This window comes from Hyperoodon ampullatus (assembly GCF_949752795.1).
Source record: "Hyperoodon ampullatus genome assembly, chromosome: 5".
Classification (NCBI taxonomy): domain Eukaryota; kingdom Metazoa; phylum Chordata; class Mammalia; order Artiodactyla; family Ziphiidae; genus Hyperoodon; species Hyperoodon ampullatus.
The window spans coordinates 107,752,836-107,771,393 of record NC_136918.1 but is presented as its reverse complement, the minus strand read 5'-3'; the positions used below and the strand labels follow the sequence as shown (position 1 = coordinate 107,771,393).

At 32.7% G+C, this 18,558-nt stretch overlaps 1 protein-coding gene across 7 annotated transcripts in view; it reads left to right on the top strand.

The window, feature by feature from the left end:
* The window catches only part of CADM2 (cell adhesion molecule 2), a gene marked incomplete at both ends in the record, with an annotated part of 1,071,386 nt that overhangs the window by 938,457 nt on the left and 114,371 nt on the right, over nucleotides 1–18,558 (top strand). For all 7 annotated transcript variants that reach the window (XM_079704577.1, XM_079704575.1, XM_079704579.1 and 4 more), the window contains one exon: nucleotides 2,500–2,670. In XM_079704577.1, coding sequence (XP_079560703.1) covers nucleotides 2,500–2,670 — 171 coding nt within the window. The remainder of the gene's footprint in view (nucleotides 1–2,499; nucleotides 2,671–18,558) is intronic.

Genomic DNA, 18,558 nt, shown 5'->3' with positions numbered 1-18,558 from the left:
TACCCTTGCTCTTCAGAATATGTCTTTAGGCCAGCAGCAGACCTTCAGGCCCTACTACACAACTGTTGAATCAGAATCTGAATTTTAACAAGATGCAAAGGTGATTCAGATGAACGTTCCATTTTGAGGAACACTGCTCTAGATCACAATGTGATAAAGTAATTAATAGTGTGACTTGCCAAAGAAGAAAAAAATGGAAACTCTCTAAAACAAGACAGAGCAGGGAATCAGCAAATCAGCTATGCAATATAAAGAAATTTCTGTTGATTCTATAACTCTGGAATGCATCAGTTATTTTATAGAGCTAGAAAGCAAAACAAAAAAAAAATTTAAGTACTATTTCCTGTTTGGGGGGGAGGAGGTCAACATAAAATGTGGGGAAAGATACTATGATTGGCTCTTCTCAGTGCTTTTTCCTGTTCATCTTATGCCTTCTAGTAACCCTATAAGCTGTCACATAAGCTAATATTAAAAGCAACAAATTATACTTTTGTTTATTTCATTTGAATGATGCTCATTAATATTTTATGTTATATACAATTGCTCTCAGATTTTATGTGTCCAATTAATATTACATAAAATTATACTTTTGTAAAGGAAACAGCTAAAGGAAGCAGATGTGTGGGTTCTTAAAATGTAGCTGTTATTAAAATTAAACAATTAGCAGTGATATTTTGGAATAATTTCTTACATATTGTATAATATAATTATAAAAGTGGTTTGTCAAGAGGTCTAAATTTTCTTACACTGCCACTGCTTTGAGCTATGAACAAGAAAACACTGGACATAGATTTATAGGAAAGGATATAAAATATAAAAATGAGGAAATATTTTGTATAAATATATGAGACATTGAAAAGTAAGAGAGCCTCATTTTTTTTAATATAGCAAAGAACTATAAATGCATCTTTATTATCCTGACATATTTTGACTGAAAGGAGATCATTTCATCTTTTACTCTAATATTTTTTAACTGAAGTTGAATCTAATTTTCAAATGCAAAAATCTCAGAAATGACTTTAGTTAACAAAAACGAGATTTTTCATAAGACACATGTTAATGGAAAGCTCTGTATCCTGTATGATTAATTTATAGTTAAAAGATAGAGTTGAGAATTTTATATTCTTTCCCCCCTTTCCAAATGTTAGAAAATTCTTTTAGTCTCAAAACTGCCTAAATTACATACATTTTTTTGTGGTAAAAATCTTAATTAATTATTTTTCTAATTTCTGAACACAGTCATAAACATATAGTTTCAAAATAAGACGTGACATTTATCTAGTTTTATTCTTTACTAATATTTATTTTATTTTTAAAATCAATAAGGTAAAGACATTCTTCTCTGGAAATAAGTAAAACACAGTGGACCATGCAAATATCTACCCATCAAATATATAAGATTTGATATTATTTTCCAAGTGAAATCTTTGCATAGAGCACAATGGAGAAGCTGAATTTACATTAATTTCTTATCATTGATATATTTTTAAATATTTTAAAAATATTTAATACATGCTAGAATCAAATATTTTATGCATATTATGCAAAAGAAGTCTTTTCATAAAAAGTATCATTTTTCATTTGAAATTAAATGCTAAGAAATTCGAACAGCTTTCTCCCTCAACTATATTTAAGATCTTGTTAAAAGATATCTTAACCTTAGCCTGTTATCTTGATTTCTAAGCCATTAAAATTGACCTCTTCTAATCAGCTACTTTAAACTTGAGAAATTTCAAATTAAATGGAAATATTATTAAATCCCTTTTCCACAGAGAACAAATAATCCCTAAGTGCATCATTTAATGATGAATCTGAATCATGCACAGTAAGTTTAAATATTGATAAGTGAATTCACATCTTGAGGAAACTATTCTTATTCAGTCTGAAATGAATTCTTCAGCTAAGTGAAGAGCATTTTTCTCAATAGAAATTTCATTGAAAATATATATAGATAGGTAGATAGATATTTAAATATTCAAAATGTTCACATGACTGTTCTCCTTCTTTACCAAAGATGACAACTTTCTCATCTTAGGTATTCTTTAGCAATTATGTTCACCTCACAGTGTTCATGTTAAAATCATAGCTCAAATACACTGTACTTCCTTTTAGGCATACCCAGATGGTTGTGAATTTGCTCTTCTCAATTGTGCTTGTGGTTCGGAGAATTAAGATTATCTTTTAGTAAAACTTAAATCTAAAGAAAAGAGATTAATATTGTAAAATGGCCTGATATTTCAAATGGAGTATAAAAAAACAAAAAAGATCCGTGACCTGCCCTTTTATTTCTGTATTTAACTTTTAAAATGTATTTCTGAAGTAGTTTTATTTCTGTTTACTCAAAACGAAATGGATTAAATGTGATACTAACAAATATTTGCTTTTTAAAATTGGGTAAAGATCGGGAGAAGAGGCTTCCAGTGTGTCTCGAGTAAATGAAATCTGTTACATTTTGAAAGAGAACTTCACAGAATTTAAAATCTTATATTTTATTTTCAGATGTAAAATATTTAAAGGAAGAAGATGCAAATCGCAAGACTTTCACGGTCAGCAGCACACTGGACTTCCGAGTGGACCGAAGCGACGATGGCGTGGCGGTCATCTGCAGAGTAGACCATGAATCTCTCAATGCCACACCTCAGGTGGCCATGCAGGTGCTAGAAATACACTGTAAGTAAACGCTGCTCCATAACTCTTTATTTGGTGCCAAATCTCTGCATCTACATTTAAAATCATTTCAAAAATTTCCTGAAGTTACAGCAAATGTGCAGCAAAATCTATAGCCAAATGAAGTAAAACTGACCTCATTAGTATTAATCACATTCAAAGGAAAGTAGTCCTTGAGTGATTATCATTCTTGACAAGGAAGAAAAAGAAAGAAGATATCAGAAGGTTAAAACTCCTAATTATCTTCCAAATGTTGGCCAGGAAGAGCGGTAATTTTGGCAGAATCAGTGAGAAGTGGAAATCTGAAAAAGCCTTGATGAACTTTCTAAATGTAATGTTATTATATGCAAACATGGCTTACCATCTGTTCTTTTAAAATTATACTATTTTATTTCTATTTTTTAAAATATGCTATGTTTTTATGAACACAGTGTCATATCTATTACGTTTTCTTTATCAACATCATTATTGTTCACAAGTGATAAGAACTAAATTGGATGACTCCAGTGAGCCCAGGCAGTGCTGAATGCTTTGCTGGCATTATCTCAACTCATGTTATCTCATGTTAGGCCATCAGCATAATAGCCTGATGAATAGTTACTGCTCTCTTTACTTGCAGTTTAGGGATAAGGACACTGAAGTTTATAGTGGTTGAATCACTTGGCCAAGTTCACACAACAAGCAAATGGTCAACTTATAATCATGATGCTTTCATACTTAGCAATGTCCTTGGGATATAGCACGTGATCTATAAATATTTATCAAAATGAAAATGAATGAATTGAAATATGTAACATAAAGTTGAAATATGTTATATAAAGTTACTTTATGTAATATAAAGTTGAGTAGAGTACAAAGAATTATATTTCTGAATCCTATTACTTGACGTTTTCCAATATTAGAGATTTTTTTTGTTGAGTTTGTTATCTGTGATAAATTATAGTTCAAGTTTAGATTTGTGTGTGTGATGCGACATTACATTGAACCCTAAAATGTTAACTCTACATATTACTCTTCTAATATGACTTATTATAGTCTGTTTTTATTTATTTATTCAACAAGAATGTATTGAGTACCTACTATGAAACAGGCATTCTTTTGGGCACTGGGGTTACAGAGGTGACCAAAAAAGGACAACTTTAACAAAACAAACTGAGATTGTCTCCAAGTGTCAAAATCACCACTACCACCAAAGCAACAAACTCCAGTTCGCTTATAATATCCATTCTAAGTAGGAGTGACTGAAAATCAAAATTAACAAATACAACATATAGGGGCTTTCCTGGCGGCGCAGTGGTTGAGAGTCCGCCTGCCGATGCAGGGGACATGGGTTCATGCCCCGGTCCGGGAAGATCCCACATGCTGCAGAGTGGCTGGGCCTGTGAGCCATGGCCGCTGAGCCTGTGCTTCGCAATGGGAGAGGCCACAGCAGTGGGAGGCCCGTGTACCGCAAAAAAAAAAAAAGAAGAAATAAATAGATAAATAAATAAATAAATAAATAAAACATATAGCATGCTATATATTAAGTCTGTAGGAAAAAAATAAAGCAGGGAGGTGATAAGGAGTGAAGTTAGAATGGAAGTCAAGGATAGTGAATGTGTGTGTGTGTATTAGTATTAACATATATATGTAATGCATTTATATATAAATATATATTTTATCACATATAGTATCACATTAAATTATATCATTACATACTATATAATAATATTACCTATTAATATATCATTTAAATATATTATAATGTTATATTTATATGAATATATTATATAATATATTATTTATACTTTAATATATTACATTATATATAAATATATTTAAATGAATATTTAAATAAAATAATATTTTAATTAAATTAATATGTTTAAATATTCAAACAAAATATATACATACAATTCACAGGGAAGAACAAGTACAAAGGCCCTGAGATAGGAACATGTGTGTTGTTTTTATGTTTCTAGAAGCAGAAAGGGTATCAGTGAGACCAATGTAGAGTGGAAAGTAGAGGGTATCATGAGAAAAGATCAGAGAAGTACCAGGAGGACCGGACTTTTTTTTTTTACTTTTTAATAGAGAAAATATCAATTAGATCATTATTTTTAATTATTGTTTGTTGTATTTTAATTATTTTTAGTTTAGTAGTTATTAAATTATTAAATTTTAAAGAATACTTTCAATTATATTAGATTAGTTTCATTAATTTCCTTCCTGTTCTTATTGAAGCAGATTTGAAGACAAACATATTTTAGAGCCCAAACTGAGATTATTTCCAAATTTCAACATTTATTTGCAGTGAGACCTTGCAACGATTACTGAAACTGCTTGAGCTTTGATTATAAACTAGAGAATTAATTTCTGTGAGGACCAAACTAGACAAGTTTATGGCATTCAGTAAGCCTTCAATAAATATCAACTGTCTTCTTTCTTAGTTGGTTTGATCTCGGGTGGCCTTGGCCTGCAGTGGCTTGAAGCAAGATTTTGGTTCCTGGCCAGAGATTGAGGACAGGAAACGGCAGTGAGATCGCTGAATCCTAACCACCAGACCACCAGGGACTAGTGACCAGTGACAAGGCCCTGGCCCTTCAGCTGTGTAGAAATGAATTTCCACAGAGATGGAAAGTAGTGAAGCAAGTAAAGTATTTATTAGGAGGAAAAATAGTACAGTACATGTGGATAGACACATGGGTGGACTCAGAGAGACGTGCCATCATGGTAGTTTGAATCACTTTTATGGGGCATTTCTTCTGGGTTTCCTTTGACCAATCATCTTGCTTTGCCTAGTTCTGCATCTGTATTTGGTATATCTCAGGGTCCTCCTGTGTGCATGCTCATCTCTTAGCCAAGATGGATTCTAGCGAAGAGGCCTATGGGTAGTTGACATCACTTACTATGGGTGGCACCCCCTCCCTTTTTGACCTCCAGGGAACCTTTCTGCACATGTGTAGTCAGGTAAGTCTCCTTGATTTTGAGTATGAGGAATACGTGGTCTTTTATCTGGGCAGGGCCCAGCCTCTTCTGTCAATTGTCCTGCTATTGATATTTTGGAGTTTCTGTCCACAGAGAACGAACTCCAGCTGCTTACCCTGGGGTCCATTTATCTCCTGCCTCAAGTTCAGGCTGCTATAACAAAAACATCATAGACTGGGTGGTTTATAAGCAACAGAATTTTATTTCTCACTGTCTTGGGGGCCAGAAATTCAGATCAAGGAGGAGGCACATTCAGTGTCTGGTGAGGACCCTCACTCTGGCTCGTAGCTGGCCATCTTCTATGTCCACATGCAGCAGAAGGGGCTAAGGAGTCTCTGCGATCTCCTTCATTAGGGTACTAATCCCGGTCATGATCTTCCAAAGTCCTTACCTCCTAATATTATCACATTGGGGAATAGGTTTCAGCCTATGAACTTTGGGGAAACATTAACATTCAGTCTATAGCAACATTTCTTTTCTATTTATTTATTTATTTTTTGCGGTACGCGGGCCTCTCACTGTTGTGGCCTCTCCCATTGTGGAGCACAGGCTCCGGACGTGCAGGCTCAGTGGCCATGGTGCATGGGCCCAGCCACACCGCGGCAGTGAGATCTTCCCGGACCGGGGCACGAACCCGCGTCCCCTGCATCGGCAGGCGGACTCTCAACCACTGCGCCACTAGGGAAGCCCTCTATTTCTTTTTATTTAATCAATGTCTTTCAAGTATGAAAAATTATGTAATTTGATGTGTCCAGAGGACCCAGATCACCAGCATTTTAATTTAAACTTTTTTTCACTTATATATAAAGCCAAATAAGACTGTTTAAAAATAATCTTTGATAACGAATTCAACTGTAATTTTCAATATATAATAAAAGAAAAATAATAAAAATCAAGTCATAAGGAATATTAAAGATCACCAGCCAGAGAGCCCCAGAAACCTACCAGTAGTCTAGCAAAATTGGGTTTATTTAGTTTGCTGTGTCACAGAAGACAGCATACCAGATGAATCTCTGGGTGTAGGTAAGAAAGAGTTAGGAGAGACTTGTTAGAGAATTTGGATTTGTTCTAAATATTGTGAAGAGGGTTTTGAATTAGATGCTGTCAGGATTGGGGGCAATTCAGTGATGTGTATGTTGGTAACTTTTACCTACAAAGCACAAATACTAAAACAGAATTAGAATTGCTATTATAAAGATGTGTGGTTAATCATGCTAATTTATGTAGGTGCTGAACATCTTGGTCTGTGTCCCCTTTTAGACCTGGTTATGGAATAAACTTGCCTTTTCTTATTCCACCCCGCAGGCATAGAGTGGCCTTATCTGATTATTGTTTACATTCTAGAGAATCGTTTATGTCTGTTGAACCTATTTCAGCCTTGCTATAAGATGCCAGTTGTTAGCTTCCAAAGTCATTTTCACTTTCTTGGGAGTCCAAAATGGAACTATTATAAATATATACTTTCTGAGCATTTTTAGCTGTTCACCATATTTCAGTGTGCATTATTAAGCAAACTTCATGGAGGAAGACAATTTTTATAAAGCTTTACGTGAAAAATGTTATACTTGATGGCCAATTAAAAATAACAACTCATTCTGTCATGGTTTAATATGTAAATGGCTAGAAGGCAGAGACCAAATCTATATAAATTATTTTTCCTAGCATTTAGCATATCATCATTCAAGTATGTGAAGTTAATTAAAACTAACTGATAATAATACTTAATGTTCCTTTAGGGATGCAGAACATTCCCCAGGGGTGAACTGAGGAATGGAAATTGGAGAGAGACATTTAGTACCAGTTTGCATCAAAATTAGAGCAAAGTGATCAAATTGGGTGTGGTCTTCATAAACACCTAAGAATAGTGATAAAAGGATCTCAGTATATATTTCCAGAGACAACAGATCATGGCTCCACATAAATGTACGTTGCAGTATGTTTGATGTGGAAATTCCACGGATGCAGGTGGGGGAAAATAGAAAGAAGAATTGGAAAAGGAAAAAGGTGGTTAATCTAGAATTTATGGGACATAAATTTAGGATTCCACATGATTTTGCAATGTTCCTATTATGAGTAACTGCAAAGACTGGCCCAAATAGAGGAACAACTTTTTGGACCCCCAGAGCAGAAGAGATGCCATTGTTTTCTGTGGTGACTGACAAGAGTAAGTATATATCCCTACAATAATGGGAAGTTATGACTACACCTGAAATAAAAATCCTGTATTATTGTGGAAAGGCAAGTTTGATGAGAAATAAGACATAAGGGTTAAACACATAGTGCTAAGGAACACGATGAGAACAAATTGGAGGAGTTATGTTTCTAGGGCTAAATGTTTTAACTCTGTTACCCTGTGATGTACAGTTTAGTAGGACTCAGCCTATACAATATATCATAGCAACATTCATTTCCTTATACAATATTAATCTTAAATTTTAATGTCACTGTGATGGAAGAGAGTTTCTTTAAACTTGAAATTTAAGAAAATGTAGATTTTTCACTGTGAACCACAAATACTTGCAAATATCAAATAATAGGTAATAGCATACTTTGCACCTGAGCACTGGAAAAAGCTACTCTATTTTTTTTAGATGGAAATTCTAATTCATCTTCCTATTTTTACACAAATCCCTTTAAAAGAATAATTTTTTTGTCTGATTTAATTTTTAGATGAACTGATTGTATAACTCATATTTTATTTGATTCTCAGTAAGAATATTGTATCTCTACTAACAGAAAGGACTATGTACAAAACACAGAAAAGAAGAAAATAAGTAAATATTCATTTTCCATGTGTGACATTGACAAAATTACATAAAAATCAACTGTTATTGAAAAGGAAAATACAAGAGACAGATTAGTAAAATATTTCAGAATAATGAGTGTTCTGAGAAAGCATTTTGGTACTGTGGCACTGAACTGCCAGTAAGGATAAATAAGAACACAAATTTTAAGTGTATATGTGTTGTAAGGTACATTATATATAATCATGAAATCTTATGCTATCAGTAATATTTGTTTAGTATTTCTATTGTGTAACAGTGCCATGCTTTGCCTATAAAATAAGTAACTATACATGCACATCATCAACTTTTAAAACAGTACATAGTTAAAATAAGTTATAGAAGAGAACCTGCTTGTGAGCCTAAACAAATTCAGTGTGAGCAACTGGTAAGGAAAAAAAAAGAAACGAAGGGAGGGAGTGACTTTGGAAGCTGCAGTGTTGAAATTCTGTGTTTTAGATGAGATCAATTAGGTTAATGACTAAAAATAAGAAATGCATTATATACCTTTAATAACCAGAATGCTCCTGGGTTCATTACTATAATAATATAAGGAGTTAAACGGTCATTTTACAGTCCCGATCTTTGCTGTCTTGAGGCTTTTACTTCCGTTCTAGTTAACGTGCAAATAAATAATACAATTAATCCAGTCTCTCTTTAACATATTATATTAAAAATATGTCTAAAAAGATTCCTTTCTTGTTTTGCTCTTTTAGATGGAATTACTTTGTGCATAGAGGAACTGAATTCTTGACCATACATGTCTATTACTTTTCTGCACCATCTAATATACTTTATCAGTCTACCTTTGGTTCTACTTGTTTCAATAAAATTAGTAAAAAATAAAATTCTGTGTATAACAGAAGAGATTCAATACAGATGGGTTTGGAGGCTTCTTATTATTTTGTTTATAACTTGATTTCCACTATAGATATACATGATACAGAACAGAAATATTTTCAAATGTAGGCAGATATCCTTCATTAAGTACAGATTTTGGCATTTGTCCTTTTCAATTTATAAAAGATAATTAATTCCCACCTACTCAATCCTCCCTACACAAACCTGTATACCTCTTTAGCCCAGGTCAGCATCTTCTAAATTGTCCTGTGTTAGTTGTATCAACTATGCTTCCACTACTTTTCTATTTATTATAGAAAGCACTTGATTAAATTTTTCAGGCCATATAGGTTTATTACACATAAAGGTGAATGTTACAAGTTGCATTTTAAAATAACGTATCTCACTCATCTGGCATCTCATTTGTAAAATGCTGATTTTCTAATTATTTTGTCTACCACAAATTTTCTATGGTCCAGAGGCACAGAATATAAAAGGAACCAGGAAAGGTGAAATGAAAACTCTCTTTAGATTAAATTTTCCAAATTAAAATAAATGGTTCTTTTAGGTAACAAAATGCCACATTTATATATGAGGATGCCTTGGAAGTATTTTTAATAGAGCCCAAAATATTTTGCAAAGCTCGTGAAATGTGTACATGCTAGAATCATGAAGTGATCTATGTTGCTTAACAAAAAATACATTTAACTACATTAAGAAAAGTGGCCTAATGTACAACCTCTACTTGAGATCCCAACCTCTATTTTTCAACTTTTTCAAGGAAGATACATTCATTTTTTATATTACCCATAGTAATGTATTACTGGCACATGTTGGTCGTGAGTTAATTTGTTTTCTTTTATATGATAGGAATATTTTATTTAGTCCCTGCAGTATCAAAATATTAAAAGTAATTGGATTACCAAATATTTTAAGTGATCTAAGGGCAGGGATTCAAAATGTTACTGTAAAGTTTGTATTACTAATAGAAATAACATTTTTTGTGTTATTAAAGCCCAGTGAAGAGGAGTGTATATGTTTGTGAGTAGATTCTCAAGTTTAAAAATTAAGAAATTCATAGATTAAAATAATATACTCTCAAGTGGTCTTTCTTAATCAAGTTTATAAAATATGTATTTTTGAAACTTTTTAGAAGTTTTAACATTATTTTAAGCAAGCAAATTAATTTCACAAAAAGACAGTCAAAAATAGTCCCAAAATGATGTGATCTATATATAGTACAGATGTCAATGTATCTTTTGAAGATAATTTTGAGCCATTTTAATAAAGAATAAAATCTGGATAATCAAATGAGACAGAAATGATTTTGGCAAATAAAACCTAATATTGAGAAAATAAACATAAATTATTACTATCTAGTATTTTAAACTTTCAATTTAAAAACTAATTCCATTTTATAAATCTATTTTTAAAAGATAGTTAAAAGCTGATTTTTTTCAGAGACTGCATATTTAATGCCCCAATACTTTCAGATTGTTCTAGTTCTACTTTCTGAATGAACTATAATACACACGCACACACATTTTTCTAAGAGAAAAACATATGGTTAGAAAACTACTGTAATCAATTGATATATTAAACTTTATTGTATTAGCTCTTAATATATCAGCAAGGATTGTCTTTACTATTTATGATCTGGGTTCAATAGACTTTTTTTTTTTAATCAATAGGGTTTATTTTTTAGAGCAGTTTTTAGTTAACAGAAAAACTGATCAGAAAACACAGAAGTCCCAAATACACTCTTATCCCACCCCCTCACAATTTTCCTATTATTAACATTTTGCATTATTGTGGTATATCTTTTATAATTGATGAACTAATATTGATAGATTATTGTTAACTAAAATTTATAATTTACATTAGAGTTCACTCTTTATGTTGTATAGTTCTTGACCAATGTATAATGTCATGTAGCCATAGTTACAATATCATACAAAATAATTTCACTGCCCTTAAACTCCTGTGCTTTACTTCTTGATTGCTCCTTTCCTCCCCGCAATTTCCTGACAAACATCAGTCGTTTAATTGGCTGTACAGTTTTACCTTGTCTAGAATGTCATATAGTTGGCATTATATAGGATGTAACCTTTTCAGACAGTCCTCTTTCATTTAGCAATATGCATTTAAGATTCCAATATGTCTTTCTGTGGCGTATAGCACATTTCTTTTAATTGCTGAATAATATTTCACTGTCTGCATGTACCAATGTCTGTTTATTCATTCCCCTACTAAAGGATATCTTAGTTACTTCTAAATTCTGGCAATTATGAAAACAACTACTATAAATATTCATGCACAGGTTTTTGTGTAAACATAAGTTTTCAACTCCTTCGAGTAAAAAAGTCATTTGAATTTTAATTAAACCACATTTTAGCAAAAGACAGATAAAGTGACCATAAAAAGAAATATGTTTACCTTATACTATATATCTTATTATGGGAAGACCATGTTTAGTTTGTAAGAAACTGCAAACTGTCCTCTAGGGTGGCTGAACCATTCTGCATTCCCACCAGCAGTGAATGAGAGTTCCTGTTACTCCACATCCTCATTAGCATTTGGGTGGTGTCAGTGTTTCAGATTTTGGCCACTGTAAATAGTGTATAGTGGTATCTCCTTATTGTTTTAATTTGCAATTCAACAATGACATTTGATGCTGAGCATCTTTTCATATGCTTATTTTCCATTTGTGTGTATTTGTTGAGGTGTCTGCTTAGATCTTTGGAAATTTTTAATTGTTTATTATTATTATTATTATTATTATTGTTGCATTTTAAGAGGTTTTTGTGGATCTTGGATACCAGTCATTTGTCAGATATGTCCTTTTCAAATACTTCCCTCCTTGTCTTTTCATTCTTTTAACAGTGGTTTTTCTCAAGAGCAAACATTTAATTTTAATGAATTCTAGCTTATCAGTTTTTTTCCCATAGATTATGCTGTTGGTGTTATATCTGAAAAGTGTAAAACCAAACTCAAGGTCACCTAGTTTTTTCCTATGTTATCTTCTAGAAGTTTTATAGTTTTGTATTTTACATTTAGATCTATGATGCATCTAGAATTAATTATTGTGAAAGATGTCAAGTATGTATTTAGATCCATGTCTTTGCATACAGATGACCAGTTGTTCCAGTGCCATTTGTTAAAAAGACTGTCCTTTCTTCATTGAATTGCCTTTGCTCCTTCAGTAAAAGTCAGCTGACTATATTTATGTAAGATTCTTTCTGGCCCTCTATTCTGTTCCATTGATCTATTTGTTTATTTTTTCACCAATATCACACTCTCTTCATTACTGGAGCTTTATGCTAAGTCTTAAAGTCAGGTAGTGTCAGTCCTCAGAGTTTATTTTTCATCTTCAGGAATTTTGTTCATATTTGTAAATTTGTAATTACAAATTATTATGAATTTGATTACATTTGTCATTAAGACAAATATAATCAATAAATATGTTAAATTTTATTGCATTAATCCTTGATAAGATCAGGAAAGAACGTAATTACCATTCATCACCTGGGTCTAATAGACATTTTATTCTTAGGGTTTTTTTTTTTTAGGTTTTTAAGTTATTTTTTGAATAATGTGTAGATGTAATAATAAAGGAGAAAGGGATAGTGTAAAACAACTTCATTAGACTTTTAATAAGAATTTAAATATAGCAAACCTGAATTTCTATTTCAAATTTTTCTGGGTTTGATGATATATCTACCCAAAATGGGAAACAAGTGTCATGCATGATCCTGGCACATATCCATACTGTAAATACAGAGTTCAGATTTCAAATACATTCTTAACGTGTCATATTTATCATTGCTTCTGCTTCTTCCTGCACCTGCGTTGTCAGAATGAAATATTTTAAATACTTTAAAAAAACTTTGATGATTCATAGTTTTTTCGAGGGGAGTAAAAATATATTTTTTCCAAAATTGTAAAACATTTTCATTTTTAGATTTATAAGCACTAATTAAATTTTTTTAAATGAATGCTTTAATTTATTTATCATCAAAAACCTACATTTTTCCATACAGTTCCATGTAAACTGTAAAAATTCTTATGCACAGAAATTATCAAAGATGAAAGAGTATTGTCATGTATTCTTTTTAGCAAAATCATGTTGCAAAATATTATGTGATGAAATTCTTCCATTTTTTTCCTTATTAACAAAATTTTCACTTATTGATTTTTTTTTGGGGGGGGGGGTACGCGGGCCTCTCACTGTTGTGGCCTCTCCCGTTTTGGAGCACAGGCCCTGCACATGCAGGCTCAGTGGCCATGGCCCACGGGCCTAGCCACTCCACAGCATGTGGGATCTTTCCAGACCGGGTCACGAACCCGTGTCCCCTGCATCTGCAGGCGGACTCTCAACCACTGCGCCACCAGGGAAGCCCCACTTATTGATTTTTGAGTTTACTAAAATTAATCTAGAATAAGTAAAGACTTCTGTTTCACCATTTTCACTAGATTCTTAACTTCTATTTTCTCTTTGTGTTTCTTGTCCTATCTAATAATTTTGAAATATTTTCCTCTGACAACTCCCTTCTTGCAATTATAATCAGAAAATGAAAGATTCTTAATTCTCAACTGAGAGCATGAAAGCTAAACAACCAACAAACAACCAAACAAAGCTACAATGATGGTGGTTTATTTCCAGACTTCTTTCCCACCACCATGAAAGAAAATGTATAACCTGAGCAACAGTGATGATTTATATAAGTAAATAGGGATAAGTATATAGAGATCGGCAACAGTGATGATTTATATCACTCTTGCATAATCTTTCCACACTAGCACTGTCTAAAAGAAGTTACTGTGATGATGTAAATGTTCTATATCTGTCCCAAAATAGTAGCCAATAGCTAGCTACATATAGCTGCTCAAAATTTGCAATGTGGATCTTCTGACTAAGGAACTGCAGCTTAAATTTTATTTAATTTTAATCAATTTACATTTAAATTTAAATAGCCACATATGACTGGTTGTTACTGTATTGGACACCACCATTCTGTATGATTTAATCATACTTCCATTTTCTTATTATGTCATTCCTTTTGACATAGTTGGGAATAATTTACGAGTTAGGAATGAGTTGATAGTGAGGTAATTCATAGAATGCCAAAGTAGCAAGATTTGTCATAATACAGGAAATATAATACATATAATTTCATAATGTATCTTAAATTTGAAAAGAATCCAATATTTTTATATTATAATTGCAAGGTAGGATAATTTTAAATCTCTAGTAATATACTAAGGGTAAACCTTGCATTTCTTTTTAAAAGGGAAATTTTTGTTTATATTTTCAGGAACTAGGCCAGTGATTTAAATGATTATTAAGTGCAGAAAGTTTTATCCTGCCCTCCAAAATGCCTTTTCAGTTTTCTTTTATGCTGCCTAATATTTTTTAATTTGTGATTTAGTTCTTGTTGTTCTTGTTTGTTTAGTTTCGTTTTTTATTTATGGCTGTGTTGTGTCTTCGTTGCTGCACGCAGGCTTTCTCTAGTTGCAGTGAGCAGGGGTTACTCTTTGTTGCAGTGTGTGGGCTTCTCATTGCTGTGGCTTCTCCTGTTGCAGAGTATGGGCTCTAAGCACGTGAGCTTCAGTAGTTTCAGCATGCGCAGCAGTTGCAGCACAGGGGCCCTAGAGCACACACTTCAGTAGTTGTGGCATGCGGGCTCAGTAGTTGTGGCTCATGGGTTCTAGAGCACAGGCTCAGTAGTTGTGGCACACGGGCTTAGTTGCTCTGTAGCATGTGGGATCTTCCTGGACCAGGGATCAAACCGGTGTCCCCTGCATTGGCAGATAGATTCTTAACCACTGCGCCACCAGGGAAGTATTAGTTCTTGTTTTCAGTCTAGGATGCTCACACTGGAGCCCATGGGTGGGTGGTGATCAGAGTCCATGGATTCCTTGAGATGGTGTGTAAGCTATGCCTATAGACAGATGGGCCCATACTTTAGGAGACCACAATGTTTGTTGTCACAATACAGATTAAAAACCTCTGGGGTGAAATATAAACATTTTTAACAAAATGTATTTTGAATACAGTGTGACTTTGAGAATCAATATCTTATTTTTTGAAGTGCAGGGCTAGGTTGGAATCCAAGTTCCCTATGTGACTTCATGCTAGCCACTTTAAACTTTAATTTCCTCATTTGGAAAGTGTACTTCTTATTTTGGGGGATGGGGGTAAGGATTAAATCAGATAATTCATTATACATGCTTGGCATTATTTTTATCATTATCATTATTAGGAAGGTAACATACCTTATGAATGCAAAGATATTTAGCAAACAGATGGAGAGCTATACTATGTTCTTGCATTGGAAGAATCAATATTGTGAAAATGACTATACTACCCAAAGCAATCTACTGATTCAACACAATCCCTATCAAATTACCAATGGCATTTTTCACAGAACTAGACAAAAAAGTTTACAATTTGTATGGAAACACAAAAGACCCCGCATAGCCAAAGTAATCTTGAGAAAGAAAAACGGGGCTGGAGGAATCAGGCTCCCTGACTTCACACTATACTAGAAAACTACAATAATCAAGACAGTATGGTACTAGCAGAAAAACAGAAATATAAATCAATGAAACAGGATAGAAAACTCAGAGATAAACCCACACACATATGGTCACCTAATCTATGACAAAGGAGGCAAGAATATGCAATGGAGAAAAAACAGCCTCTTCAATAAGTGGTGCTGGGAAAACTGCACAGCTACATTTAAAAGAATGAAATTAGAATACTACCTAAAACCATACTCAAAAATAAACTCAAAATGAATTAAAGACCTAAATGTAAGCCCAGACACTATAAAACTCTTAGAGGAAAACATAGGCAGATAACTCTTTGATATAAATCACAGCAAGATCTTTTTTGACCCACCTCCTAGAGAAATGGAAATAAAAACAAAAATAAACAAATGGGACCTAATGAAACTTCAAAGCTTTTGCACAGCAAAAGAAACCATAAACAAGATGAAAAGACAACCCTCAGAATGTGAGAAAATATTTGCAAACAAAGCAACTGACAAAGGATTAATCTCTAAAATACACAAACAGCTCATGCAGCTCAATATCAAAAACAAAAACAAAAACCCAATCAGAAAATGGGTGGAAGACCTAAATAGACATTTCTCCAAAGAAGACATACAGATGGCTAAGAGGCACATGAAAAGATGCTCAGAATGCCTAATTGTTAGAGAAATGCAAATCAAAACTACAATGAGGTATCACTTCACACTGGTTAGAATGGCCATCATCAAAAAATCTAGAAACAATAAATGCTGGAGAGGGTGTGGAGAAAAGGGAACACTCTTGCACTGCTGGTGGGAATGTGAATTGGTACAGCCACTATGGAGAACAGTATGGAGGTTCCTTAAAAAACTAAAAATAGAACTACCATAGTACCCAGCACATACCCAGAGAAAACCATAATTCAAAAAGGCACATGCACCCCAATGTTCATTGCAGCACTATTTACAATAGCCAGAATGTGGAAGCAACCTAAATGTCCATCAACAGAGGAAAGGATAAAGAAGATGTGGTACATATATACAATGGAATATTACTCAGCCATAAAAAGGAATGAAATTGGGTCATTTGTAGAGACATGGATGGACCTAGAGTCTGTCACACAGAGTGAAGTAAGTCAGAAAGAGAAAAACAAATATCATATATTAACACATATATGTGGAATCTAGAAAAATGGTATAGATGATCGTATTGGCAAAACAGAAATAGAGACACAGATGTAGAGAGCAAGCATATGGATACCAAGCTGGAAAGGGGAGGTGGGATGAATTGGGAGATGGAGATTGACATATATACACTATTGATACAATGTATAAAATAGATAACTAATGAGAACCTACTGTATAGCACAGGGAACTCTACTCAGTGCTCTGCAGTGACCTAAATGGGAAGGAAATCCCAAAAAGAGGGGATATATGTATACATATAGCTGATTCACTTTGCTGTACAGTAGAAACTAACACAACATTGTAAAGCAACTATACCCCAATGAAAAATTTTTTTAAAGTTTAACAAACCCTTTCTATCCTTTTTTGAGAATACAAACTATGAAATAAGTAGAAAGAATATTAAGGAGATTTTTTTTCTTTGTAGTTTTTGCCTAGGACATATACTATTCACTAACACTGATAAAAATCAAACAAAATTGGTGATATCAGGAAAATTAAAACAATTTTTAAAATATTTTTTTTCTGTTTCATTAACAAAAGCTACAAACAAAATATCCTCATCCTAAAGGAGAAATGTCACGGAGACCTTCTTATTTTTTCATTCGAGTTTTCTCAATTTAAATATATTTCAAAATATACCAGTAACTTAAGGATTATTAATTTTTTAATTGTTGATGATGATGGTGATTGAATGATGATGATGATTTTGACCTTTTTCATATTTACAAAAATTATATGTGAAGGCACATTTTAGATATTAGATAATATATGAAATAAAAGTGAATCTGGTAGTTGACTAAATGGCTAACAAACAGGAAATACGATGTCAACTTCCACATTGTCTTATAGTTTTCTGATAAATCATTATATCTGAACTAACTTATACATCATGTATTAATGTGGTATGTTTGTTAAATAAACATTAAATGCTTAAGGCATCCCATGGCAGATTTATAAAACCTAAAACAACTTTAAATGTGTTCATTTCATTGTTTATTATTTCATTTTGTGTCCCCATGATGAATCCATTTCATGGTGCTTTTGATAAATGTTCTTTAAAAAAGCATCAAAAACATAAATAGCTTGAAAATGTTTAGAAACACGAGTTTAGTTTTTTTTTAAATTTTTTCTGTTAAACGTTGATATGAAGGCTTTTTCTCCAAAAATGAGCTTTCAGGGTGTTAAAATGTCCTATCTAATGATGAAATTTGACAAGCAGCCTTCCTGATGCCTTTTCCTAAGTAATCCATATCCAGTGTTGAAGCCATCAACTAGTTGAATTTGTTTCTGCCCTCCCAAGCACAACTAACTCTATCAACAATATCGAATCAAAACTATGCATTTTATATCACCACTTCAGACTATTAATATAGGAGAGTTTCATTTGATAAATTCCGAAATTCTATTTATTTTATTATTTAATTATTACAAATACCTAAATTATAAATTTCTTTATTTCATAAATATTTTAGTTATTCTAATATCTGGAATAAAATATTGGAGAAACAATTATTTTAAGCTAAAAAAGTAAGTAAGGATAATAAATGAGATGCAGAGAAAATGCACTTAAAGTAATGCAT